This window comes from Thamnophis elegans, chromosome 2 (genome assembly GCF_009769535.1).
Source record: "Thamnophis elegans isolate rThaEle1 chromosome 2, rThaEle1.pri, whole genome shotgun sequence".
Classification (NCBI taxonomy): Eukaryota; Metazoa; Chordata; class Lepidosauria; order Squamata; family Colubridae; genus Thamnophis; species Thamnophis elegans.
This window is the reverse complement of record NC_045542.1, coordinates 20,538,317-20,562,700: the sequence shown is the minus strand read 5'-3', so window position 1 is coordinate 20,562,700 and position 24,384 is coordinate 20,538,317. Positions and strand designations below refer to the sequence as shown.

The following is a 24,384-nucleotide window of genomic DNA, read 5'->3' as shown; positions in this document are numbered from 1 at the left end:
GGAAAGCTGTTACCTTCCCATCAAAGATGGTTCCTATTTTTCTATTTGCATTTTTACATGCTTTCGAACTACTAGGTTGGCAGAAGCTGGGACGAGTAACGGGAGCTCGCTCTGTTACACAGCGCTAGGGATTCGAACCGCCGACCTTTCTGATCGACAAGCTCAGCATCTTAGCCACTGAGCCACCACATCCATTTTAATAATGGAAAGTAAGCTGTTAAAGAAAATGCTTTCCAAATTCTGTAACATAATAGCACTACAGATTTACAGGGAAAAACTCACCAATATCCAGTATCCTGTCCCCTGGCCTGTTCCACCTCCAGCCCTCCAACTGTTGATGCTCTGTGTACTGCAGCCGCCGATCATGGAACACCACTCTAAATATACTCTAAGAAACAAATGAACTTCCCATTGAGCATAATTAAGACATTGAAATGCAAGCAGGTTTAAAAGACAACCAATCAATGATTGAAAACAAGATGATTCTTGGAAGTGTTTTCCAAAAATATGCCCTCACGAGCAATGTTCCCTCTAATTTTTTTTCAGTGTGAGCGGAAAAGTATAGTGTTTGAGCGGCACATTTTCATGCCTGAGCACCTGAATTTTTTTCACAGATGTCACCTAAGACAACAACGAAATCAGTGTTATTTGAAACTCAAAGTTATGTTTATTCAAGGTGCCCGCTTAATTAAAAGTGTTATATAATATCAGTATCACTTAACAACGGTCCTGCTTAGCAACCAAAATGTTGGCTCAGAAATTCTGGCATTGAAGCACGCAAGTCTTAAAGCTGTCAAGTTACAAGACCCTTGCACCCCTAACCCTTTAGGAAAAAAAAACCCAGGGGTCTTCAAACCTGACAGCTTTAAGCCTTGCTGACTCCCAGAATTCCTCCTCCAGTCATGTTGCAGCAACGTCATCTGCGTGGATCTGCTCCATCTTCGGTTTTTTTCACAGGAGGCAGGGCTGCTGCTGAAGGTGCCAACGAGCCCCCACCGCCACTAGAATATGCATTTGTTTAGCATGACATAGAATAGTCTTTCAACCAGAAGTATGGAATAAAAGAGAGACTGATAAATATTAAAAAAATAAAACCAAAAAGCAGCTATTTATTTGAGTTCTAGATAAACATTTAGTTCAGATTTAATAGTGTTTCAGAGATGTGGCTGTCAGCTATTTGTGTATGTATGTTATTATTATGGAAGGTTAGATGAGATTTCACGAACATTATTCACCCCTGATTAATGCATTCATTCTAATAATCGAGTCTGACTCTGAATTACAAATCTATGTCTGAAGAATCTGGGTTAAGTTTTGGATTGGAAATTTGGGGAACATGAAAGTTTATGCATAATTTTTGTAATTTTTTCATTGGGTCTTAATAATGATTTTATTCATTTGGGATTTTTTTCATAGGCTTAACACAGCTCTAATTTTGTCATTAGGAGCAATGTAACATTGGCCACTAATGTATTGTATACAGGTTGCCTTAGAAGGCAATACCTTTTGTATAGTAGGAACTTAAGATAGGCAGACTTCATACAGATAAACAATTGAGAAATATTGTTCTTTTTAAAAAGCAGTGTTAATTGCTGCACCTTTCTCATATTAAGTATATTAGCTCAAGTTCATGTTAGGAAAAACTTTCAGTCTTAAAGGTTTGGTGAGGAGAAATCCAAAAATTCTTTTAAAGAATTTAAATTAAATTTGAGGCTACCTCTGCTTTCGCTCTCCCTCCCTCAGTTGTGTAGCAGCGGCAGCGGCAGCTCTCAGCCTATGGCGGCAGCGTCACGCAGGCTGTGGAAGGAGGAGGAGGAGGAGGAGAAGGGAACCAAAGAGAGGCTTTTACCGGGTCTGCGCCCCACAGCCAGGACCGTCCTTGCGCCTCAAGCCACGTTTCTTCCTGCAAAGCCCTTCGGGCAACCCGAGAGTTCCGCTTGACGCCAGAAGGGCTTTGCAGGAAGAAACGCGGCTTGAGGAGCAAGGACGGTCCTGGCTGTGGGGCGCAGACTCGGCAAAAGCCTCTCTTTGGTTCCCTCCTCCTCCCCCTCCTTCCACAGCCTGCGTGACGCTGCCGCCCAGGCTGAGAGCTGCCGCTGAAACAAGTTTGGGGAGGTCCTTTGCAGGCGGCCAGTTCTAGCCGCCTGCAAAGGACTTCCCCACGTTTGCTTTGAAAGAAACCTCTGCGCGGCAGTTAGAAACCTCTGCGCGGGGGTTTCTTGCCATGTGCGCGGCCGCGCAGCCGCGCACCTTAGAGGGAACAGTGCTCACGAGGTCTCTCTGCCATAACATTCATGAATTATATGGATGGAAAATATTGAGCTTAACACTAACACCAATCAGCAATTCAAATTCATGTTTCTATTTATAACAAAAGACACATAAAAGCCAATATTCACTTCCACACAGCATTGCATTCTAAAGCAGAATACTAGAGCAATGTGTGAAAAGGTTCCAAATTTCTCAAAGGACTAGTTCAAATATGATTATAAACGTGAGTCAAGGGAATGCATGAACAGGTACCGGTAAAAAGTTTTTGCTTCTGAGTGGATGTTCTATCCAAGACATTTGAATTACAATTTACAGGTAGTCCTCAGGTTACAACCACTCAAAATTGGCCATTCAAAATTATGACAGTGCTGAACAAGAGGGACTTACAATCAATCCTTGGAATTCAAGCTGAGGCAGGGCCCTGTGGTTATGTGATAGCAATTTGGGCACTCAGTGTCTGGCTGACAATTAAAACATTGCCACAAACCATGGTCGCGCGTAGGCCATTTCTGATGTTCTATCAGCTTCACACAAGCAAAGTCAATGGGGAAGCCAGCAGCAACCTGGCACAGCAACCTCTGCTACCCCAGCAGCTGCATACAGCACCCAATCCCCACCTGCATTCGACAGGACCTGCTCGCAGTGTCCCTCCCACCCACCTATAGCTATCATCATGCCTGGGACTTCCACCTCTTCTTGCTTGACAACACTCATAGTCCTATGATTATGATAGTAACTGGGACTGTCGGGATTGCCATCACTAAGCAATGCAGTCATGTGACATTGCCTTTATGACTGCATTGCTTAGCAAAAAAAATTCTGGTGCAAATCACCATTGTAACCCAAGGGCTACCTGTACTTTCATAATTATTTGCTACAATTTAGTATTCCCATGGAGGGATGTGTATCATGTGATCTATTTGGATGTGCCTTGTAATTCAGCATCAGCTACGACAACAAAATAAGGTATTCAGTAAGGTTATTCTTACAGGGAGCAACCCCAACGCATTGAATACTTCCATGATTTCTAAGCACTCCAGAGGCCAAAAGGCTAGAAATTATCACAGTATTCAGAGGAGGGAAACTATCATTATTAGCCAATAGTAGATGATATAATGAATCAAGTTTCTATATCAGGGCCCAAAATGTGATTAATTCAAAAAGCTTAGGCTTCCATGTTTTAAAAAATGCAGTATTAGAAGAATCAACTGTTAGCAACAGACTCATTATCTGTAACATAGGAATATATTTGGGTGAAGTACGCTTACGCACAAGAAGAAAAATGCTATACGTAGTACTCATCCGTTATCACCTATCTTAGCTACTGTTTAATTAATCTTTGTGTGTATGCCTTCAAGTCAGTCTTGAGTCCTGGCAACAATCTGGACAAAATCCCTGCAGTTTTCTTGACAATATTTTTGGAAATAGTTAGTCAGTGCCTTCTTCCTAGGGCTGACAGAGAGTGACTACCCCAAAGTCAACTAGCTGGTTTTGGGCCTAAGGCACCTTAATCTCTTGGTTTCCAATCTGACGCCTTTATTTACTAAACAAAATTGGCTCTGTTTAATTTGCATAAGGAGTTACAAAACGGGATTCTTTGAATAAAATATTTTTCATGGCAGTAACTTTTTATATGTCCACCAATTTTATATTAATAAACATATTCAAGTATAAGCTATAGTCAGAGCGCAAAAGACAGTTACTTATATAATTTAAAACAAAGCCATGATTGTCTGAATATTTAAGGAATAGTTTACAGCACACTGTAAATATTCATGTATCTTCCATGCTAGTGTGTTTTGTCCAGGATATCATTCTATCTTAGAAAAATGTCCAGGTTAATGTTATACATTCCATAACATGGAACAACCAACCAGGCTGGCATTAATAAAAATGCAGAGATCATATCACACTTGGGTTGAAAAGTATTGAACTGGCTGCCTGTTGCTACCCAGAAAAATATATATAATGAGGTGGATATTATTTTTAAAGCCTTATGTAGATTAGGCACAAGCTATCCGGGGAATATTTTTTTTCTATAGTAACCTTATTGAACTTCCTTTGTAGTTGCTGCAAGCTGATTTGGAGGAGCTGGGGTCAAGCCTTCTCTGCTGCCACTTCAGTTCTTTAAAGTGTACTTCCCAAAGGTTCAGGGACCTACCGACTTCATTAGCTTTTTAAAAACCCTTATAACACATTTTACTTAGAATTAGTTTTACTAGAATGGTAAATTTACATTGCTATTTTAACTGTTTTAATACACTGATTTTAAATCTATTTTAATTCTTAACCGCCAAGACTTCAAAGGTCAGAAATTTACTTAGTTAAATACTTTTGCTGTTTAAGGTAGGGTATGTTTTAGCTCAAAGAACCTGGATCTCAAACTATGGGGAGTTGCAATGGAGATGATTTCCCTACTTTGCATATTACTTCAGTTTGTCTTCCAGCAGTAGATAAAAAAGAACATTTGTTCCTGCAATTTCTGCTGTCTAAACATTGCTAAATTTTCCTGCTTTATGTTTGAGTAAATATAAAGCAACCTTACAACTGAAGTTATTTTTCTATCTTACTTTGATGCTGAACCTTCTACTGCTTCCCGAGCTTCATGCAAAACAAAAATAGTGAGATAGTGGAGGGAAAAGTGTCTCACTTGTGTTTTATGCTATTTTGCCATCCCTCTTAAAAATCGTCTCTTACTATACTACTTTATTACTAAACTGTGGCAAGCCACACATTCACAATCTTGATTCAACATCATCTAACAATCTTTTTAATTGATGTGTCTTTGGATGATTCAGTGAAACGTAACACTTTTAAGAGATACAAATTTCCTCTGCCTTATTTATTAACTTTGCAATATTTATGCTTTTGAGTAGCAAGGGCTTCTCATTCATCGGTGGCCTACGCACATAATTTATCACCCACTAATCTTTTATTTTGCTGCTCAATAAATTGCCATTTCTAACATCACCACCAAGATTTGTTGGAATGGTGTACGTGACTGCATCACTTTGTATGATTTACTATCACTTATTACCTGGAAAACATGCTTATGGAAATCTGATTAAGTTTTCTCTCACATATTTTGGGAGAAAACAGATTATTATATACCTTTACAAGCTTCCCATTTAGTTCAGGTAATTCCCCCATTTTCCTGTTATCCAGCATTCTGATTTCATAAGACTGGCCTGAAAAAGAAAATATATTTGCAGTTATGCTTTAAACAAAAAAGAATTGGCTGTCTCAGTCAGTAAGAAAAAGTAAGCAACTGACTGTCCTCAGAATGTATAAGAAGCAATGAAAAAGGGCCATTTTGTGTAAAGGTATATCTGTATTACTATATACTCCTGTTAGAATAATCGGCCTTTCGTTAGGTCTGAACTTGACTGAACCAGAAATGACTTGAAATATTGGTGGTCAGTTATGTTACACTGAACTGTATTACAGCTATGAGAAATGTAAAAACGGGGATGTCAATTAATCTTTTACCTCTCCAGTTACACTGATCCAATTACAAGATACTACAGATTGATGCAGCTGAGTTCCAAGTCATGTTAACCGAATGACACTTCTAATAAAGTCTGTATACAGCTAATATGCCAATGACATTTTTCACCTACCAGAATTATCATCAGCCTTTTTCAAATTAGCTGCATAAATATGCGAGGAGTGTCAAAAGTTAGATGAATACACAAAGTACCACTTAAATTAAGGTTTATTGAAGTTGAGATTCATTTGACAGTAACCAAGGCTAAACTGACTGAGAGATTATAAAGTGCACATTGTTAGTCAATTGCACTGCTTTGTCAGGTATTTCTAAGCCCATGAATCACTTCAAATACTCATGCCTAGGATTCTTGTATTTCCAACTATTTTTTTAAGCTTTACTGTAAAACGTTTTGAGTTTTACTAGACAACAGCATATAAGAATTTCAATTCGATTAAAAATACTACTGTTTGTTGTTTGCCCTTCCTGTTGGAATTTTAGCCCTTCCTGTTGAAATTTTTATTAACATTAGTTTTTGTTGGAATTTTAGCCCTTCCTGTTGGAATTTTTATTAATGTTAATTTCAGCAGCCATCTTACACTGATATGAACCCAGAACTATAAAGCAGCCTTTTGCCCACCTTGTATTCGAACAAAAGAGAAATGTAGCTTACCTTGATTGAGATAGGTGAGTGTTTCATCATGAAGTTTTACAGCAGGAGAAGTGGCAGCACACAATACATATTGGAAGGGTAGAATTTTGTTCTCATTGTCAGTAGGCAAGCTGGATTCTTCTTGCTTAAAGATGGGCAAGGCAAGGACATCGCTACAAAACAAATGGTGTGGTCAGACTAATTACTTTTGTTTGTTTTACCCAAAGCCTTTAAAATTACAGTAAATCTCTTTGGTTGACAATTAAACAAATTATTTAGCACATTAAAATAAGGATTTCTTAAGCAGAATAAGAGAACAATACTGTATGCTGTTACATATCTAGGTTTACCATGGACAACTTCCCTATCAAATAAATTCTTTCGGGACAGATATATGTGTTTTAAAATGAAAATAATATTAGTTGGAAATCTAGAAACTATATTTGTTATAGCATTGCTAAACTGAAGGATGAGCATATTATTATCCAATTTTAAGGCTAAACCTTTCTTAGACTTCAAAGAAAAGGCTCTCTTGGTATTCAGCCGGTTCTCTCCATTTCGGGAGAACCTGTAGCAGTGGCTAAGGGAGGCTGCACCCACCCGCCCCAATGTAATGTGCCAGCACTGCACATCCACAAAAGGTGCACACGTGCAGATGAGGCATGTACAAGCGAAGTGAGCGGGCGCACGAGCGCGCTCACATTTGCAAGCCAGTAGGGAAGGTAAGTGAATCTCACCTCTGGTGAGATGTTTGGGTTTCTTAAACAACTTTGAGAGCACTCTTATCCACTCTTTCCCAAGTTGATGCACTACTTCTACATCAACTTTCAATTCCTATAAGTTCCAGCCAGCATTTTTGGGAGTCCAATGTATCTGGACTCTACATATATTGGACTTAGGCTCCCAAAAAATGGGATTCCCAACCTTTTCTATACCCCGCATCCCTAGAACGCTTCTGACATATTCTCGCACCCCTTACAAAAGTAAATAATTCTATGCATATAACTATGCACATAACTATAATTTTGAAACTTCTAAATCCAAGTTTGGCGCACACACCCCGGAATATCATATTCCACCCCCAGTTAAGAACCCCTGATTTAGAGAAAAGAGAAGCAATGGTAGGTAGGTTGACAACCTACCATCTCCACAAAAGGCAATGTGGTTTTATAAAATGGCATAGCACTTTTGCTATGAATCCAGAGGAGATATGCATTCACACAAGGACTAATTTTTAACCTATGAGATTTTAATGCTACAGACATGTTGAGACTTCATTTCAAATAAACAATAGATTTGACAACCTCTCAGGATAAAGACATTAGTCAAAATACGTTTTTTCATAACCCAACTAAATGCTGCATATCGATGAACATTTATGTCTTTATCCTGAGTAAGGCATAGCAACTTGTGTGACCTAAGAAGGATGCCCCAATGTTGATGCTGCTAAAAAACATAATATAAAATCCTTCTTACCCTTCAGGAAATTAATGCGGATTACTGGGAATTTATTAAGACTCAATATTTCTTCACCATAGTAACTATGGCTGCTTGTTTTCCAAACGTACTTTGAAGCAGTCCCATCCACAATTTCCCTAACTAATAGTAAAAGAAAGATCTCAATTTTTCTCTGCCATCTGCTTTTAGAATCCCAGCATAATACTATAATTTGTTTCAAGTATCAGCACCCCAGAGGTGGGTTCCTACCAGTTCGCACCAGTTCGGTAGAACCCGTTCGTCAAATCTACCGAACCGGTTAGAAGAGGTTCCACCAGTGGACCCGGAAAGCAGGCCACACCTACAGAAGAGGTTCCAAAAAATTTTGAAACCCACCACTGACACACACACACACACACACACAGAGAGAGAGAGAGAGAGAAAGAGAGAGAGAGAGAGAGAGAAAGAGAAAGAAAGGAAGAAAGAAAGAAAAAAGAAAAAAAGAGTGAGAGATGAAAGAAAAAAAGGAAAAAGGGACAGAGAGACAAAAGGAAGGAAAGAGAGTGAGAGTGAGAGTGAGAGTGAGAGCACATGGCCGGCAAGCCACTCCTACCAGGTCACATGGCCAGCAAGCCACTCCCACAAAGGAGGCCACACCCACAGAGTAGGTTCGAAAAAATTTTGAAACCCACCACTGCAGCACCCACTACAAATAGTAAGGGATCAAGAAAGCAGAACCATTTTCACAAATACATGTATGAGCAATCTGAATTCAAAAGTACTTATGTTTATATGGATGATCAAGCTATACTGAAACAATGAACTGGGGAAAAAGCAAGCACACGTGCATATTTAGGGTAAAAACTTCTGGCATAACTTCCCACACAAGCTAGAAATCAACACACAGGAAAAACAGGGTGGCCACCCTACTGGGAAGCTATGAGGGATGAGGTTGAGTAAAAAAATTAAAAAAACTAATGACATTCTTTTTTTTCTGCTCTTTATTCCTTCTCAGAGTCAAATGCAATAAAGTTCTAAAAAAATGATGGTAGAAAGTTACAAAAGACTTACTTATAAACATTTTTATGTACTTTTGTAGGAGAGGCAATTTTGGGTGGATCTAGTGCAAAACACTAATGCTTCCTAGTACCGTATATACTCGAGTATAGGTCGATCCGAATATAAGCCGAGGCACCTAATTTTACCACAAAAAACTGGAAAAGTTATTGACTCGAGTATAAGCCTAGGGTGGGAAATGCAGCAGCTACCGGTAAATTTCAAAAATAAAAATAGATACCAATAATGTTTTTGAATATTTATTTCAAAGAAAAACAGTAAACTAGCTCTGTAAGTGGAAAAGAGGGTCAACAAAAACAATATGGTATCAACAATAACTTTAAAAGTACAAAAACCTTAGCTCATTCAGCAACCAAGCTAAAACACGAGTTAAAATCCTTCAAAACTCATAGGCTCATAATATACATTCTACCAGTGTCCTGCCTGTGCCCATTGAATATACAGCCTGTCCTGTGTCCATTAATTACAGCCTGCCATTGCCCATTGAATAACATATACAGCCTGCCTGTGCCCATTAAATATACAGTAGCCATTGTAAAAATTTGCTCTGGATAACAAATTATTATCACACAATACCGGTGTATTCAATGAAATACTTCACTCACCTCATCTCCATGCAGTTTAAATTCATCTCCCTGGAACACTAAGTTCTCTTTTTATTTGCTAAACTGTTGGACTCCTACAGTAGCATGCAGCTTCATTTTCAGACTTTGCTCTATTGAATGATGCCAAATAAAACTTAAAAAAGAGGAGATTTCTGCAAAGTTTGTCCAAATGTATGCATGTACAACATACCTGTGTTAAAAATTCTTCTCTGACACACACACACACACACACACACATTTCTTGGTTATCCCAAAGGGCCACAAAAGCATCCCATTGCCACTGTTGCTTTCAGCATGTTACATTCCACCATGGATATCTTTAAAGAAAGAATTTGAAACTAATAAAGGATGTGCTGTCCAATTTCTTAAATGAATTATATTTGGTGTAAATAAAATGAACCCTGAAACAATTACGTTGGCCATTGATGTGTTTGACCCTTCCCTTGGGCTCAGCTTGGTCATCTCCTACAGCTATCAGTCTTTTGCATACGTGGATACCAAAAGAACAGTTTACAGATAATCCTTATTTAGTGAACATAACTGGGACTAGTATCTTGGTCATTAAATGGTTGTTAAATGAAACTGTGACTGGGCTGAGGATCCTATTCAGTTTTCCTTTGCTTTACAGGTCTTTTTCACCATCATTATAGCTGCAAACAAAACAATCACTAAACAAGGCAGCAGATACAAGGGGGTAATTCAGTCCACCTCATCCCTTTGTAAAACACCCCCCACCCCCAGCCGCTCTGTGAAACACCCCCCACCCCCAGCCGCTCCTCAGCCCCACCCGTTCCCAGACACCTGATGAGTCAGCACTACTTTCCCAGATGGGGACAGCGCACCCAACGCTTAGGTAGTCCGAGAAGAAGCGGGGAAGGGCCCCACTTCTTCTTCTTTCCACCCCACCTCCGCAGAAGGAAAACTCAAAGCATCACGGCGATCCCGGGAAAAAGAGGCGAGCCGGGGAGCGGCGGCATTTCTCTCTCTCTCCCTCTCCCTCTCTTTGCCGCGACCTGCTGCCGGCGGGCAACAAGGACGGCCACCCACGCCGCAGATCCACGTCCAGCAGGGAGGAGGAGGAGGGAAACCCACCCACCTGTCAGCCACGGGAGAAAGGAAGTCGGCGAGCGGAGGAAAAGACGGGGGAAAAGGAAGCTCGGCGGGTGAAATGCGGTCCCCGCCAGGATCTCACCTCGCCCTCTTAGCCTCCCCACCCTTGACACACATGCACGCACACGCACCCTCCGCCTAGCCCGCCAGAACATTCCCGGGTGGGAAAAGCCGGGGGTGGGGGGAAGAGAGAGAGAGAGAGAGAGACGCGATCGCGTTCCTGGCAGTCCAGAGCAGGAGGCGCTTTTTTCCAAAAATAAACACCGTGGATCATCTATCTCAGTGTTTCTCCACCTTGGAGACTTGAAAGTGTGTGGACTTCAACTCCCAGAATTCTGGGAGTTGAAGTCCACATATTTTCAAGTCTTCAAGGTGGAGAAACACTGATCTATCTAATTAATATAATTAGTTATAATTAGTTGGGAGGGAAAAGCGCTTGGTGCAAAGAAGGACTTTCTTTCAACCAGCGGAACCCCCTGGCGCAATCGGGCTGCGATTGGCGGCCGTCCTTGCTACAATCCGCGCCGAGCTCTGATGAGGGGGAAATTAGATTCCGGCTGACGCGGCAGGGGCTGCGCTGGTGGGGACGGGTGGAGGGGATGGGACTTGGAGTCCTACCATCTTGGCGAGTGGGGAGTCTCATCCCACCCCGCCCCGCCCGCCCCGCCAGCGCAGCCAGGCTGCGATCGGCGGCCGTCCTTGCTACAATCCGCGCCGCCCGCCTCATCAATGGGGTAAAGTCCTTACGTCCAGCTCTGATGCGGGCGTAAGGAAAGTCCTCTCTTTCCCCCTCATCAGAACACAAGCCCGGGAAGCGAGTGGAAGTTCTCTGCGCGACTGAAACGGAAGCCACGGCAGGAGAGTGAGGCTGCTGCCGGCCATTTCACCTCGCGCAGAGAACTTCCACTGGGTCCCGAAATGGAGAAGAAAAAGGGGCGCCCCTTTTTCTCCTCCATTTGGGCAAATTTTTCACTGACTCGAGTATAAGCCGAGGCAGCTTTTTTCAGCCCAAAAAGTGGGCTGAAAAACTCGGCCTATACTCGAGTATATACGGTATCTAAACCAGTGTAGTAACCTTTTTGGCACTGAGTGCTGAAATGGGGGCGGGTGTGTGGCAGAAAGCAGAGATCAGCCACCCGGTGTGCATTCCGGGAAGATGATCTTCCAATTTCTGGCGCATACATGCACAACGGCAACCTGGTCTTCTGATTTCTGGCACACATGTACATGTGAAGACCAGCTGGCCAGTGTGCATGCGCATACCCGAAACCGAAAGACCGCCCAGTGCACATGCGTGCGCTGGAATGATGATCTTCTGGTTTCCAGCATGTGCATGCGCACCGGCCACCTGGTCTTCCAGCACTCACACACACGTGAAGACCAGCTGGCCAGTGCACCGGAACCTGGAAGAGCAACTGCTGACGGCTCACATGCCTGGAGAGATGGCTTTGCATGCCACTTCTGGCACGCGTGCTATAGGTTCGCCATCACTGATCTAAACCTTCATTAAGAGTTACTGTTTATTTCTCAAACAACACTCTCTTTCCTTGCTGGCATGGAAGAACTCTTGGCTCAGTACACACAAAAGCAAGACATCTCCTCTCTGGGCTTTGCCATGCAAGCCAAATACAAACATATAAAAATCTGTTACTCTCTCAAATGCTATTCCTGGGGCAGAATATTTTGAGGGACAAAATCTCCTAGAAGAAAAGTAGTTCCCTCTACTATTCTTCTAGTAGGACCTACTTTTGTAGGTCTAATTTATAAATTAAATGTACAGGTGCATATTATCCCATTACTCATGATTGAATGGTATACATATCTACTATGTTACTGTTTAAAATGCCCAGATGCTTGAAGTTTGAGATGGCACATTAGGCAAAACCGTAATTTACTCATAGTTTATAAATAAATCAGTGACTGTATTGCCTCTACAAGAAAACCCATTAACTAAATATGTTCCCCAAGACATAATGGCTGGACCACACAACGTTAAGTGATCAGTCTATATTTAATCTTTTGAGCATAGTAAAGCTCATCTCAGATAGGACAATGATACTTAGTTAAGACCCTACCATGCAAATAATCTAGTCTCTTTCTCTTTTTTCTGGGAACTGGAGTACTTCTTTATATAGTTTTAACTATGCTAAGCCTTATATTACAACTTTTTGAAACAATCGTAAATCAAAGTTTGAGGGTGCATTTGAAGAAACCTTGGAAGTTGTCAAAACAGGGTTCAATGTCAACTGTGAGGCTGCTTGTCACCTGATCTAATCCAAAACTAACAAACCACATGTCTCAACCTTTTCATAGGGAGCTTTAAGGATTGAATCTTGGCTGTTGCCTGTATCTCCCCATCTCTTGTAAAGTACATCAACTTTCCTATCTTAGAAGGAATGCTGTTTTAAAAAATATTGATTTTCTTGAAGAATGAAATGACGTATCCAATAATCACAACCTACCATCCTTTCAATAACAAAAATGATAAAGTAAACTGTATGACACTTTTTTTTGGATGTAGTTGAATTTACATTGGACATCAACCACATCATAGAGTAATGATGCCTTTCTATGAACGTCAATAATTAAGTTAGCAGGAGGTCAGTACTATATTACAGCTCTGCTTGGTGCACATCTTAATTTCATTTTTGAGAATAAATTAGGAATTGTAACTAAGTTATTGGTACAAAATATATACATCTTATATTCTATTATATTGCTATGGCCAAACATGTAGGTACTCCTACTAGGTAAATCTTTGCTACTCTCAATTTTTTCCTTCATCCCAGATACATAATTACTTTAAAATGTGAATTAAAAATTAATCTGGTCAGCAATAATCAAGGTAATACCAGTAAATGGTATCAAAAGATTGAAACGTAAAACCAGTTTCTATATAGTTCTTTTCCCAGCCCAGCTCTGCATGGCAAACAGCAGCAGTATAATTTGTAGAAACCATAACATTTCCATGATTATGCAAAACGAGAAGCCATGTAGTATGTTTTCACATAATTTATCAGAAGCGCCAAAATAAGCTTTTCTTATTATTTTTTAAACATATTATTAAGTTAGTAAAGATCAGACAGATGACTGATTATGGCTAGGACAAGAAATACGAAGGATGTACATATGTTTCAAAGCAATAAGCAATCCCACTTGCTGTAAAATAAAATGAATGACATAAAAGTTACTTCCAAGATAATAAAACTTCATGGAAATAAGGTTCAGACTAAGTACGTGTTTTTTTCCTTGAAATTAAGCAAAATTTTCTGAATAGCAAGCCTTATTTCATCAAAACCGCTTACCTCTTACTATCCCAATGAGCTGCATTTCTGGAGCTTGACCATGAAGTTCTACATGCATCTTGTCCCAAATGTCCCACCACTTTTAATGGTATTATTCTTAGGACAATGCATATTGCATTACCTTTAAAGTCATTATAATGAAATATATGAAGGTAAGTCCTTTCATTGTAACATTATTCTTTGCTAATGTCCCATGATAGTAATGTGTTAGTACATTATATAATAATATGTAAATATAAACGCGATTCTTCAATTTGGGTTCAATGTATCATATTTTGTATTGTGAATCTAAATTAATATGTTGCCAACTCATTCAGTCTAAATTATGGATTAGAGATAGTTCTGCAGAGTTCACAACTTTCTCTCACCACTATAGATTTCAGGCTCTTTTCATAATTTTGAATTCTTGCTATGTTTTTAAATTAATAGAATCTTAAGTAGACTATACAGGTAGCCCTTGACTTCCGACCACAACTGAGCCCAAAATTTCTGTTGCTAAGAGACAGTTAAGTGCCCCATTTTACGACCTTTCTTGCCACAGTTGTTAAGTGAATCACTGCAGTTGTTAAGTTTAGTGGCATGGTTGTTAAGTGAATCTGCTTCCACATTGACTTTGCTTGACAGAAGGTCACAAAAGGTGATCACGTGACCCCAGGACACTGCAATAGTTATAAATGAGTCAGTTTCGAAGTATCTGAATTTTGATCTTGTGACCAGAGGGTCATAAGTGTAAAAAATGGTCATGTCATTTTTTCCAGCAATGTTGTAACTTCCACGAGGCACTAAATGAACTGTTGTAATCAAGGACTATTTGTATCAACATATGAAATTACCTTCCTTTTTCTATAGCTGTCTCCAACCATGAAAAGCATGTGAGGCATCTGGCCCACAATTTTGACACCTCTGGTTTAGAATCTTACAGAATTTTTTTGTTTAGAACTTTCCCCACTCCATATGAATTTCCTGACATTGCCTTGCCATTCCTCCAAAGTTCTCCCGGAAATTCTGACTAGGGCAATTGAAATAGATCATTTATCTTGGGTAAAACATTCATTTGAATGATTGTAATTGATCTTAACCAAGACAGTTTTAGATTCTTCCACCTTTCAAGATCCTTTTTAATCTTTTGCCATAATTTGACAGAGTTATTCTGACAAGTTTCTTGATTATTTCCTATTAAGTGCAAACTAAATGATTTTGCTGAGTGGGCTAACCACCAGATTTTTTGCAGAAAATTCCTTCTTGTGTTAAAAATCTCTAAATTATTTTCGTTTACTGAACACCAATTTTATATTCCAAATATCCTCCTTATTTATGGATTATGTCCATTAGTCACTTTTTTGCTATTTGTGGTTCTGTAAGAATTAATATTACATCCTCTAGATAAATATTTAAGCTTATATTGCTGTCCATGGATTTTGAGGCTTGTTATTTGTTGTTTGTTTTTCTGCCAATATTTCTAATTTTTTTCTGCCAATATTTCTAATCAAAATCAAAGAAGAGAATCTTTGCCTTGTTCCTGTACTGACTTAAAAAAATCTGCTGTGGGCACTCCCTGAGCTGCAAACTTTGCTTTTTGCCATTAATATATACTTTTAACTGAAGCTTGAAATTTTCTCTGAGATCCATTTTATTCAGAACCCGCTAGCATGAAGAGCCATGGCAAATTATTAAAGGCTTTTTCTGCATCTAAGAAAATTAGGCCAGCTTTCTTTTTTATTTCGTATGTTCCGTAATATTGATTACGGTTCTTCTGTTGTCCTTTATATTTTTCTTGAGGAACGAAAGTCAGTCTGCATAATGCCTGAAATACATTTCTTCAGTCTATCAGTTAACATCGTAGGAAAAAACATATAACCTAATCTTATAACTATATGTAACAGGAAAATTGGTCTACTGAATATGATTGTGATTTCTCAGGGTAATTTCCTTCTTTATAAATCAGAACTATATAAGCTCACCCCACCCCACCCCCCGCCTCTCTATTGGAGGTATTACTTTGTTTCTTTAATTCTATTATATTTACAAATATTCCGATAGCTCTGTATTAGAAAGAATTCAAAGAACAACTATCAGCCCATGTGAGTCTGGTGTTTTTCATAATTTCTTTCATTACAGTTTTTGTTTTTTTGAACAGCTATAGGTATACTTAGTATTTGCCTACACTGGTCATTGTATTATTTGATGAACAACTTCTTGATATACTACAGGTGAAACTCGAAAAATTAGAATATCGTGCAAAAGTTCATTTATTTCAGTAATGCAACTTAAAAGGTAAAACTAATATGTGAGAGACTCATTACATGCAAAACAAGATAGTTCAAGCTGTGATTTGTCATAATTGTAATGATTATGGCTTACAGCTCATAAAAACCCAAATCCACAATCTCAGAAAATTAGAATATTACATGCAATCAATAAAACATCGAACAATATTGGACCTCTGAAAAGTATAAGCATGCATATGTACTCAGTATTTGGTTTGGGCCCCTTTTGCAGCAATTACTGCCTCAATGCGGTGTGGCATGGAAGCTATCAGCCTGTGGCACTGCTGAAGTGTTATGGAAGACCAGAATGCTTCCATAGCGGCCTTCAGCTCTTCTACACTGTTTGGTCTCATGTCTCTCATCTTTCTCTTGGCAATGCCCCATAAAATTCTCTATGGGGTTCAGGTCAGGTGAATCCCACGGTCATCCCACGGTAATCCCACATCTCACATGGGGCTGGGAGAATCCTGCAGACCTCTACAGGAGCTCCGTTTTCACTGTCAGAGGCACAACAGGTTGATCCTTTGCTGTTTCCAGGGCAGCCCTGCAGACCAGATCTAAGCACCCGGCGGGCTAGATTTGGCCTGCGGGCCTTGAATTTGACACCCCTGGCATAGAAGAGAGAAACCTGTTTGCATGTCCTATGGATGCCTACCTATTCTTTTTGAAGTTAGTATGGAGAAAATAAACCTAACAAATAAAAATGAAGTTGCACCAGCGGTGGAATTCAGCAGGTTCTGACCAGTCCTGGAGAACCGGTAGTGGAAATCTTGAGTAGTTCGGAGAACCAGTAAATACCACCTGTGACTGGCCACGCCCCCATCTATTCTCTGCCTCCTGAGTCCCAGCTGATCAGGAGGGAATGGGGATTTTGCAGTAACCTTCCCCTGGAGTGGGGAGGGAATGGAGATTTTACAGTATCCTTCCCCTGCCACGCCCACCAAGCCATGTCCCCAGAACCTATAGTAAAAAAATTTTGAATCCCACTGAGTTGCACCAATTTCTTCCCTGTTGTTGGACATGATCATGATCAACCCCAGTTCATCTTTTTGCTTAATCCCATCAGACCTAATCTAACCCTCTCTGTCCTCTGAAATCCCATCAAAATAAAGAACAAAAGCTTCCTCACCAGCTCATATATAGCCCAAGGGCAGTTCTTATAAGGAAACTGCAACATAGCAATCATTCCATCTTCTATCAACCGATGACTTCAAAATTCCATCTCCTTCACAATGAACTTCTGCTGCCCTCCTGAAAGGCCATTTTGCCAAACCCAAAAAAGAAACTTGTCCCAAATACACTAACAAAAATCTGCCTAAAGATAAAAGTTCCCCTCGCACATATGTGCTAGTGGTTCCTGACTCTAGGGGGCGGTGCCCATCTCTGTTTCAAAGTCAAAGAGCCAGTGCTGTCTGAAGATGTCTCTGTGGTCATGTGGCTGGCATGATTAAACACAGAAGGTACACAGAACGCTATTATCTTCCCACCAAATGTGGTCCCTATTTTTCTACTTGCATTTTTACATGCTTTCGAACTGCTAATTGGCAAAAGCTGGGACAAGTAACAGAAGCTCACTCCATTATGCAGCACTAGGGATTCAAACTGCTGAATTGCCGACATTTCTGAGTGACAAGCTCAGCATCTTAGCCACTGAACCACCACGTCCCTACCAATCTGCTTAGCTATTCCAAATTAGCTAGCAAGTCAGATCCTTGGACTTCCCACCTTGAAGCCCTATAAAAATCTTTGCTTTTCCATTGCACAGAGTCTCTCTTTCTTGTAAAGCAGGCATCCAATGATTGTTGCAATAAAAATGGATCTTCTCAATGTTATACTCCTTCTTCAGACTGAATCCATTAACAGCTTAGCTTTTCCAAGGGAATATATTTTGAAAGACTTCCTTTTACAGTTATCAATCTAAAGACCAGCCTGTAGAAGTAAATTCTTACATGGACATATACTGTAATAAAATCAGACTTTTTCAAAGTCTATGTCCTTCTTGGCGGGATCACATATAGCGCATGGCATAAACCAGTTACACAGGAACTTTTATGGTATTTTGGAAGCAGCCTGATTTCTGTTGTAAAACTGCAGATATGCAAGTCCAGGATGGCAGCTGTAGATATCACAATGCTTACACCTTCCTTAGTACTTAGGAAACTCCTTTTTTTAGGTTATGTGAGTGGAACTTTAATCTTTACTTTTCCTGGATTCAGTGCAAGTACATGGCACAAATTATCTAATCAACCAGGGTAGATAATGACAACAACCTAAGACATGACCTTGCAGATATGCAAAAAACTGAGAGATGGAATGTCAGGTTTACAAAGTTCTAAGTCTGTGGCTTATTTTTTGTTGGACAATAATGGATTTATTAAAATAAAAAGTTTTGCCTAATGCAAAAACACAGTTTGAAAAAGGCACAAACATGTTCAGTTAAATCTAGGAATAAACACGGAACATCCATTTCCATTCACTAATTGAATTATATTTTAGGACAATAAAGCAAAATTTGAAATAATAGTTTGTCGTCTTCTTGACTTTAGAATTATAAGCCAGTATTGCTACTAACCTTAAAATAAATGGCTTATTCAACCAAACAAACTATATTATTGCTCAGCACAATATGGGCATCCAACTAATACAGATAACAGTTTCATTACCAACACACCAACAATCAAAGGGACATTAAGCTTTGGATTCTGTGCAATAAATTAGCACATCATTCAATATTAACACTATAATGTTTATTATGTTTTTTCTCCCATATTTATAGTTAATGGTTTCATTTCTTTTTTTACTGTTAACATTTTTATATTAACGTTCTAGTTCATTCTGGTATTGTTTTATCAGTGGAAACAAATCCTATAAATATAAATTAAGGGAACAAAAAAACCCCGACTTATGAGATTTAAATGTGGATATTACTTCATAATAAAAAAAACAGCTGACATGCTCTCCCTTCTTTAAATAGTTTTGCTCAAACTGACAGGCCTGCAGGTTTTCTCTATTTACAAAAAAGTTAGGAAGCCATATACTAAATTAAATAAGAACTCCTTTAGTTACGAAGCATTTTAATTTGGTTATTTATGCAATGAAAGTATGTAGGAAAGAGCAGGTTTACTTTGTTACTTGGTCCATAAACCTTTCACCAGTACACACCTTTGAAGCAAGAGTTTGTTCTATGCAATTTTACAAGTGCAATAAGATATCTTGAGAAAAGAAGTACAAGGTAACCATTCAAAATTAAGAGAAAATATTTGTTTTTCAACCAGATTAATTGCCAATGTGTTTAATTACTTCAAATATGAGACTGAACTCGAATCAAGACGAAAGTTTCCAAGTTTATTCATCATATAATATGGTAATTTTTTCATCTCCTAGAATATCGTATTACAAATCTATATATACAACAGGGGTCCCCAATCCCTGGGCCGCAGTCCAGTAATGAGCCACAGCCCATTTGCCCACCACTCGCACAAATGGACCTGCACACATGCACACCTGCCGCTTGCACAGAACCATTTCCTCTAACATCTCCTCCCCTGCCCCCCAGTCCACAAAGCTGGAAAGTTTGGGGACCACTTTATTACAAGAAACCCTAACATTTTGGCAGGGTCAACTTTGAAGCACAGCAGTGAATGCAATGTGCAACTCTTCCACCATTTTAAAGGGCATGCAACTATCACTTTCCACATATCTACCAATCACTACATGTTGCAAACAGGGAATGCCACTGGTTCTACATCAACATCAACATGTATAGCCAAGTGTGAAGTATCTGATCCAGTTGGTTATAGGATGTAGAACCCATGGCATTCCACCATGTTTGCACCATGTAGTGATTGGTGAATGTTTGAGCATATTTGCTCTAACTGCACCTCTTCCACCTGACATCACTCAGAACATTCCCAGTCCAATCTTTTTGGGTGCAGCATTTCCCAATCTGTTAAAATCTCTCTGGAAAAAAAAATGGGCAAAAGCACCTCCTTGACTTACCTCATACTGTACGCACCAGCACCTAGCTCTTGGCCAATGCCAGAAAGGCTGGCATCAAAATCCTGAACTAGGCCTGACTCGATGACTTCATCCGCTAAGGGCAGCTTCAGAGCCCAAGCCATTTTTGAAGAGGTTTCAGCAACTGGTTAGCTAAGGATAGAGAAGCAACTCCTCCAGAATCTCCCAAGGCACACTAGGATGCCGCCGTCGGGGCTCCGGCCACCATGCCCACTCCAAAACCACCTCTTTAAGACAAAACAAAATACCAAAAAAAACCAGTTAAGATGCAGAAGGCGTGGGAGACCTTCCTTCCCCAACACATGCAGTTCCCTTAGGTGCTGCAGCTGCCCCTTATCGCGGTGTTTGTAAACAAGCATCCCCTTACTCCTCAAAAAAACTCTTTTTTAAAAGTTTTTGCAAGGGCTCAGTCTGCTTCCAATAAGGACGGGGAGCCAGGTTTGCTCTCCAATCGCCCTCCTCCAGATTTCCGCTTCTCTTGGATTGCAAAGCGGCCGCAGCCCTCCGTAAAGAGAGAACTCCCCACCAACCCCAAGTAAGCAAAGGCACCGGGACCCCTTTTGACAACTCTCCCTCCCAGGTCGGCCACCTCGGCGGATCTCGTCCGGTTCTACTCAAGAGGAGCCCCGCACCAACGAGGAGGGCGTCCGATCGACCACACGTCCCACCCACCACCGTCTCTACAGCCAGCCCGGTGATCTGGATTACCAACCATGCTGGGACTCCGGCAAACAAACCCTTCCTACTCCCGAGGCCCCGAAACCACCCACGCTTCCGGGCAGCACCATTGCTCTCCATCCGACCCCTGCCTTTTGCATGCACCTATTCTGCCTAGGCTCCTCTAGCGATCCAGCCCAGCAACGAACAAACAAAAAAAAAACACCCGAGCGCAGCAAGGTCCCGCTCTAAAAGAGCGCGGGAACGGCCTCCCTCCAGCCCGGCAGCCCCCAAAGCAAACTAGGCACCTTCTCTCCCCCAGCCCCGAGATCCACTCAACATGGAGGCAGACGAGGAAAAAAAAGAAGAAGAAGAGGACGCCGCTACATGCAGCAGCCCAGCCGGGCTCCCGCGCCGGTCCCCGCCCCCTCCCTCGGCTGCCGAAGCCAATCGGGGCTCTCCTTCCCGCCCCTTCTTCCGCTTGACCAATCGAATCGTGAGAGTGAAGCACCGTTTCCCTCTCCCCCCCCCTTGCTTTCCAGGCCGAGCCATAGCCTTGCGGAGATGAAGTAAAGAGAAGGGGCGGGACTTGCCGAGGTTCCTTAGGTCCTGTTTTTAGAAGCCTGGCCAGGATAGATGGGCAGGGTTGATGGAAGGTGGGGGTGGGGGGAATAGGCTAGGTTAATGGGGCAGCGGCATCCTGCATTAAAGCGAAAGTTAGCCAAAGCAGCCGCACGGGGAGTGTTCTGTGGGAATACTTCCCTAAACTTAGCATTCGATTATGGAGCCTCAAGTCCAGTGGTGTATTAACCATTAAACAGGCTAAGCACGTGCTTAGGGCACCAGGCTAAAAGGGCACCACAAAGTTTGTGGTGTATGTACAAAGCAGGGGGTGGGCACCAAGATTTGTCACTGCTTAGGGGCACCTGTGAGCCTTAATCCGCCACTGCTCAAGTCTAGTGGCTCTTAAGTATGTTTAATGACGTGATCCAAAGAAAACTTGAAAGCCAAGTTTGGTGTAACGGTTAAAGACACTAGCCTAGAAACCAGGAGATTTGGGTTCTACTTCTGCCCAAGGCATGAAGCCAGCTAGGTGATCTTGGGCCAGTCACTTTTTTCAGCCCCTTAAGGAAAGAGCCAATGGCAAACTACTTTTGAAATCTTTCCTAGAAAAATGCAGCGACTTGACTAGGGACCGGCCAGGAATCAAGATTGAAGGGACCCCCTTCAAGAATAAAAGCTCATCCTTAGGCTTGAGACTTATAATTTTAGGCACATTTATTTTAGACTATTTAAAAATTTAGTTTAGATTATTATTTTATTTTATTTCATTTTAAACTATTAAAAAAATATTTATTTGAGGGACACGGTGGCTCAGCAGCTAAGACGCTGAGCTTGTCAATCAGAAAGGTCAGCAGTTTGGCGGTTTGAATCCCTAGCGCTGGGAAACCAAGTGAGCTCCCGTTACTTCTCCCAGCTTCTGCCAACCTAGCAGTTCTAAAGCATGTAAAATGCAAGTAGAAAAATAAGAACCACTTTGGTGGGAAGTGTTCCATGCGCTTTCGACATTTAGTCAAGCTGGCCACATGACCATGGAGACACCTTCAGACAGGGCTGGCTCTTTGGTTTTGAAATGGAGATGAGCACCGCCCCCTAGAGTCAGGAACAACTAACACATATGTGTGAGGGAACCTTTACCTTTTATTTTAGACTAGACTAGAGAAAGTCCTATTTACATTATGGAGAGGGTTGGGGGTTTTTTTGGCAAGCAGTACCCGTGGGTCATGTCCATTCATGTGTATCTTGCTTGTTTGGCACATTCATTTTGCATCTGAATATTCATTCTGTTTTTGTTTTTGAAAAAAAGTGAGGACAAAGGCATATGTTTTTGTGAGGTGCAGCTTTAGAAAGTCATGCCATATTTTTTGTTGCTTTTAACATTGTTGAAAAGCCCTTCCCCATTTATGCCTAACCAAAGCATTTATGCTGATAAAATCTCTTCTTCTACATATCCCCATGACGGTGCCTTTCTCCCAGCCCCCATCCTATAGAATGAAACTGCCTGAGGCTGTGTTTAGCTGCATCTGTGTAAAATTGCATTTTTATGCTTGTTTTGACAACATCCAACAGCACTCTCCAGGCGTATGGAATCTGTTCGGCTTTGTCACCTATTTGGGAAGGAGGTTCCTTAAATTGTTGCAGAGAAGAGGATATGGTCAGCCATGAGATAGTGGGTTTCATAACAGCATAGCTTTCAACTGACTAAAGCAGGGATCTCCAACCTTGGCAACTTTAAGACATGTGGAAGTCCACACATCTTAAAGTTGCCAAGGTTGGAGACCCCTGGACTAAAGGATGGTTAGAAATTCACCTCTAATGTAGGTGTGCAAGCCAACCACAGAAAGAATTCTGAAATGTTTATTGACAAGTGTTGTTTTTGTGCTGCTCTTATGTGTAGGAAAGTTTTCTCTAAATGCACCCTTGGACTTCCACTCAGATCTTTCCTAACAGCCTTGCTGTTTTCAAGTGTTCAAAACATTTTGCATCAATTAGATTATAACAGGTCTGCAAAAAAAATTTTTCGAGAGCTGTTTTGGTTATTCCACGTAATCTTTATGTTTTTTGGTGCACTGAATCTGAAAATGACCTTTATATTGTCATAGGACATCACCTGACAATTTAGGTAACTATGTTAAATAAGGCAATACCTCAAAATAAATGGAAATAAGACTTATAAAATTAAAGTTTTATTACAATATTTTCATGAAAATCCTTTTTTGAACTGAAATGAGCTCACCTACACACACTAAACTCGATTCTTCTTCCTTGTGAGGCTGCTCTTGGTGCATTTACGCTTGTGAGTAGATCTGGAATATCTCTCTGAAGCATCCAACAGTAGTCTGCCATCATTGTAATGCTCCATTTTCCCTGGTATCTCCTTTCCATCTCTTTAATGTCTTGGTGGAATCGTTCACCTTGTTCCTCACTCACGGCTCCCAAATTTTCAGGAAAGTAGTCAAGGTGGGACTGGAGGAAATGCACTTTCAAACTCATCAGGCAACCTAAAGCTTGAAATGCTTTCAGCATTCTTCCGACGATCTTTTTGTAGTGAAGATCTTTGTTATTGCCTAAAAATTTCTGTACGACTTCTTTAAATGCAATCCACCCTTCTTTTTGAGGATCCGTCATGGTATTGACAAACTCTTGATCAACTATAAGCCTTCTAATGTCTGGTCCAACGAACACACCTTCCCTCAATTTTGCCTCCGACAGGCATGGAAACTTGGTGACCAAGTATTTGAAGCATTCTCCATCTCTTGGAAGTGATTTTACGAATTGCTTCATCAATCGGTCTCGACTGTCTCATAGACACAGAAAACAAGGGTATTTGCTTGTTGCCCGAGCAGCATGCACAAGACCTTCAAGTCTCCACACACTTGCCAACCATGGTCTTCATATTTAAGTTTACGAAGAACCAATTCCAAGTTCTCGTAGGTTT

At 40.7% G+C, this 24,384-nt stretch overlaps 1 protein-coding gene across 1 annotated transcript in view; it reads right to left on the bottom strand.

Annotated features, from left to right (window-relative positions):
• The window catches only part of TFCP2 (transcription factor CP2), a 48,933-nt gene extending 27,625 nt beyond the window's left edge, over positions 1–21,308 (bottom strand). The window contains exons 1-5 of the mRNA XM_032210201.1: positions 21,194–21,308; positions 20,211–20,455; positions 6,432–6,583; positions 5,383–5,459; positions 283–388 (exon numbers count right to left, since the gene is read on the bottom strand). Of these exons, the coding sequence (XP_032066092.1) occupies positions 283–388; positions 5,383–5,459; positions 6,432–6,583; positions 20,211–20,332 (457 nt within the window). The 5' untranslated portion in view covers positions 20,333–20,455; positions 21,194–21,308. The remainder of the gene's footprint in view (positions 1–282; positions 389–5,382; positions 5,460–6,431; positions 6,584–20,210; positions 20,456–21,193) is intronic.
• Positions 21,309–24,384: the final 3,076 nt, after the last annotated feature.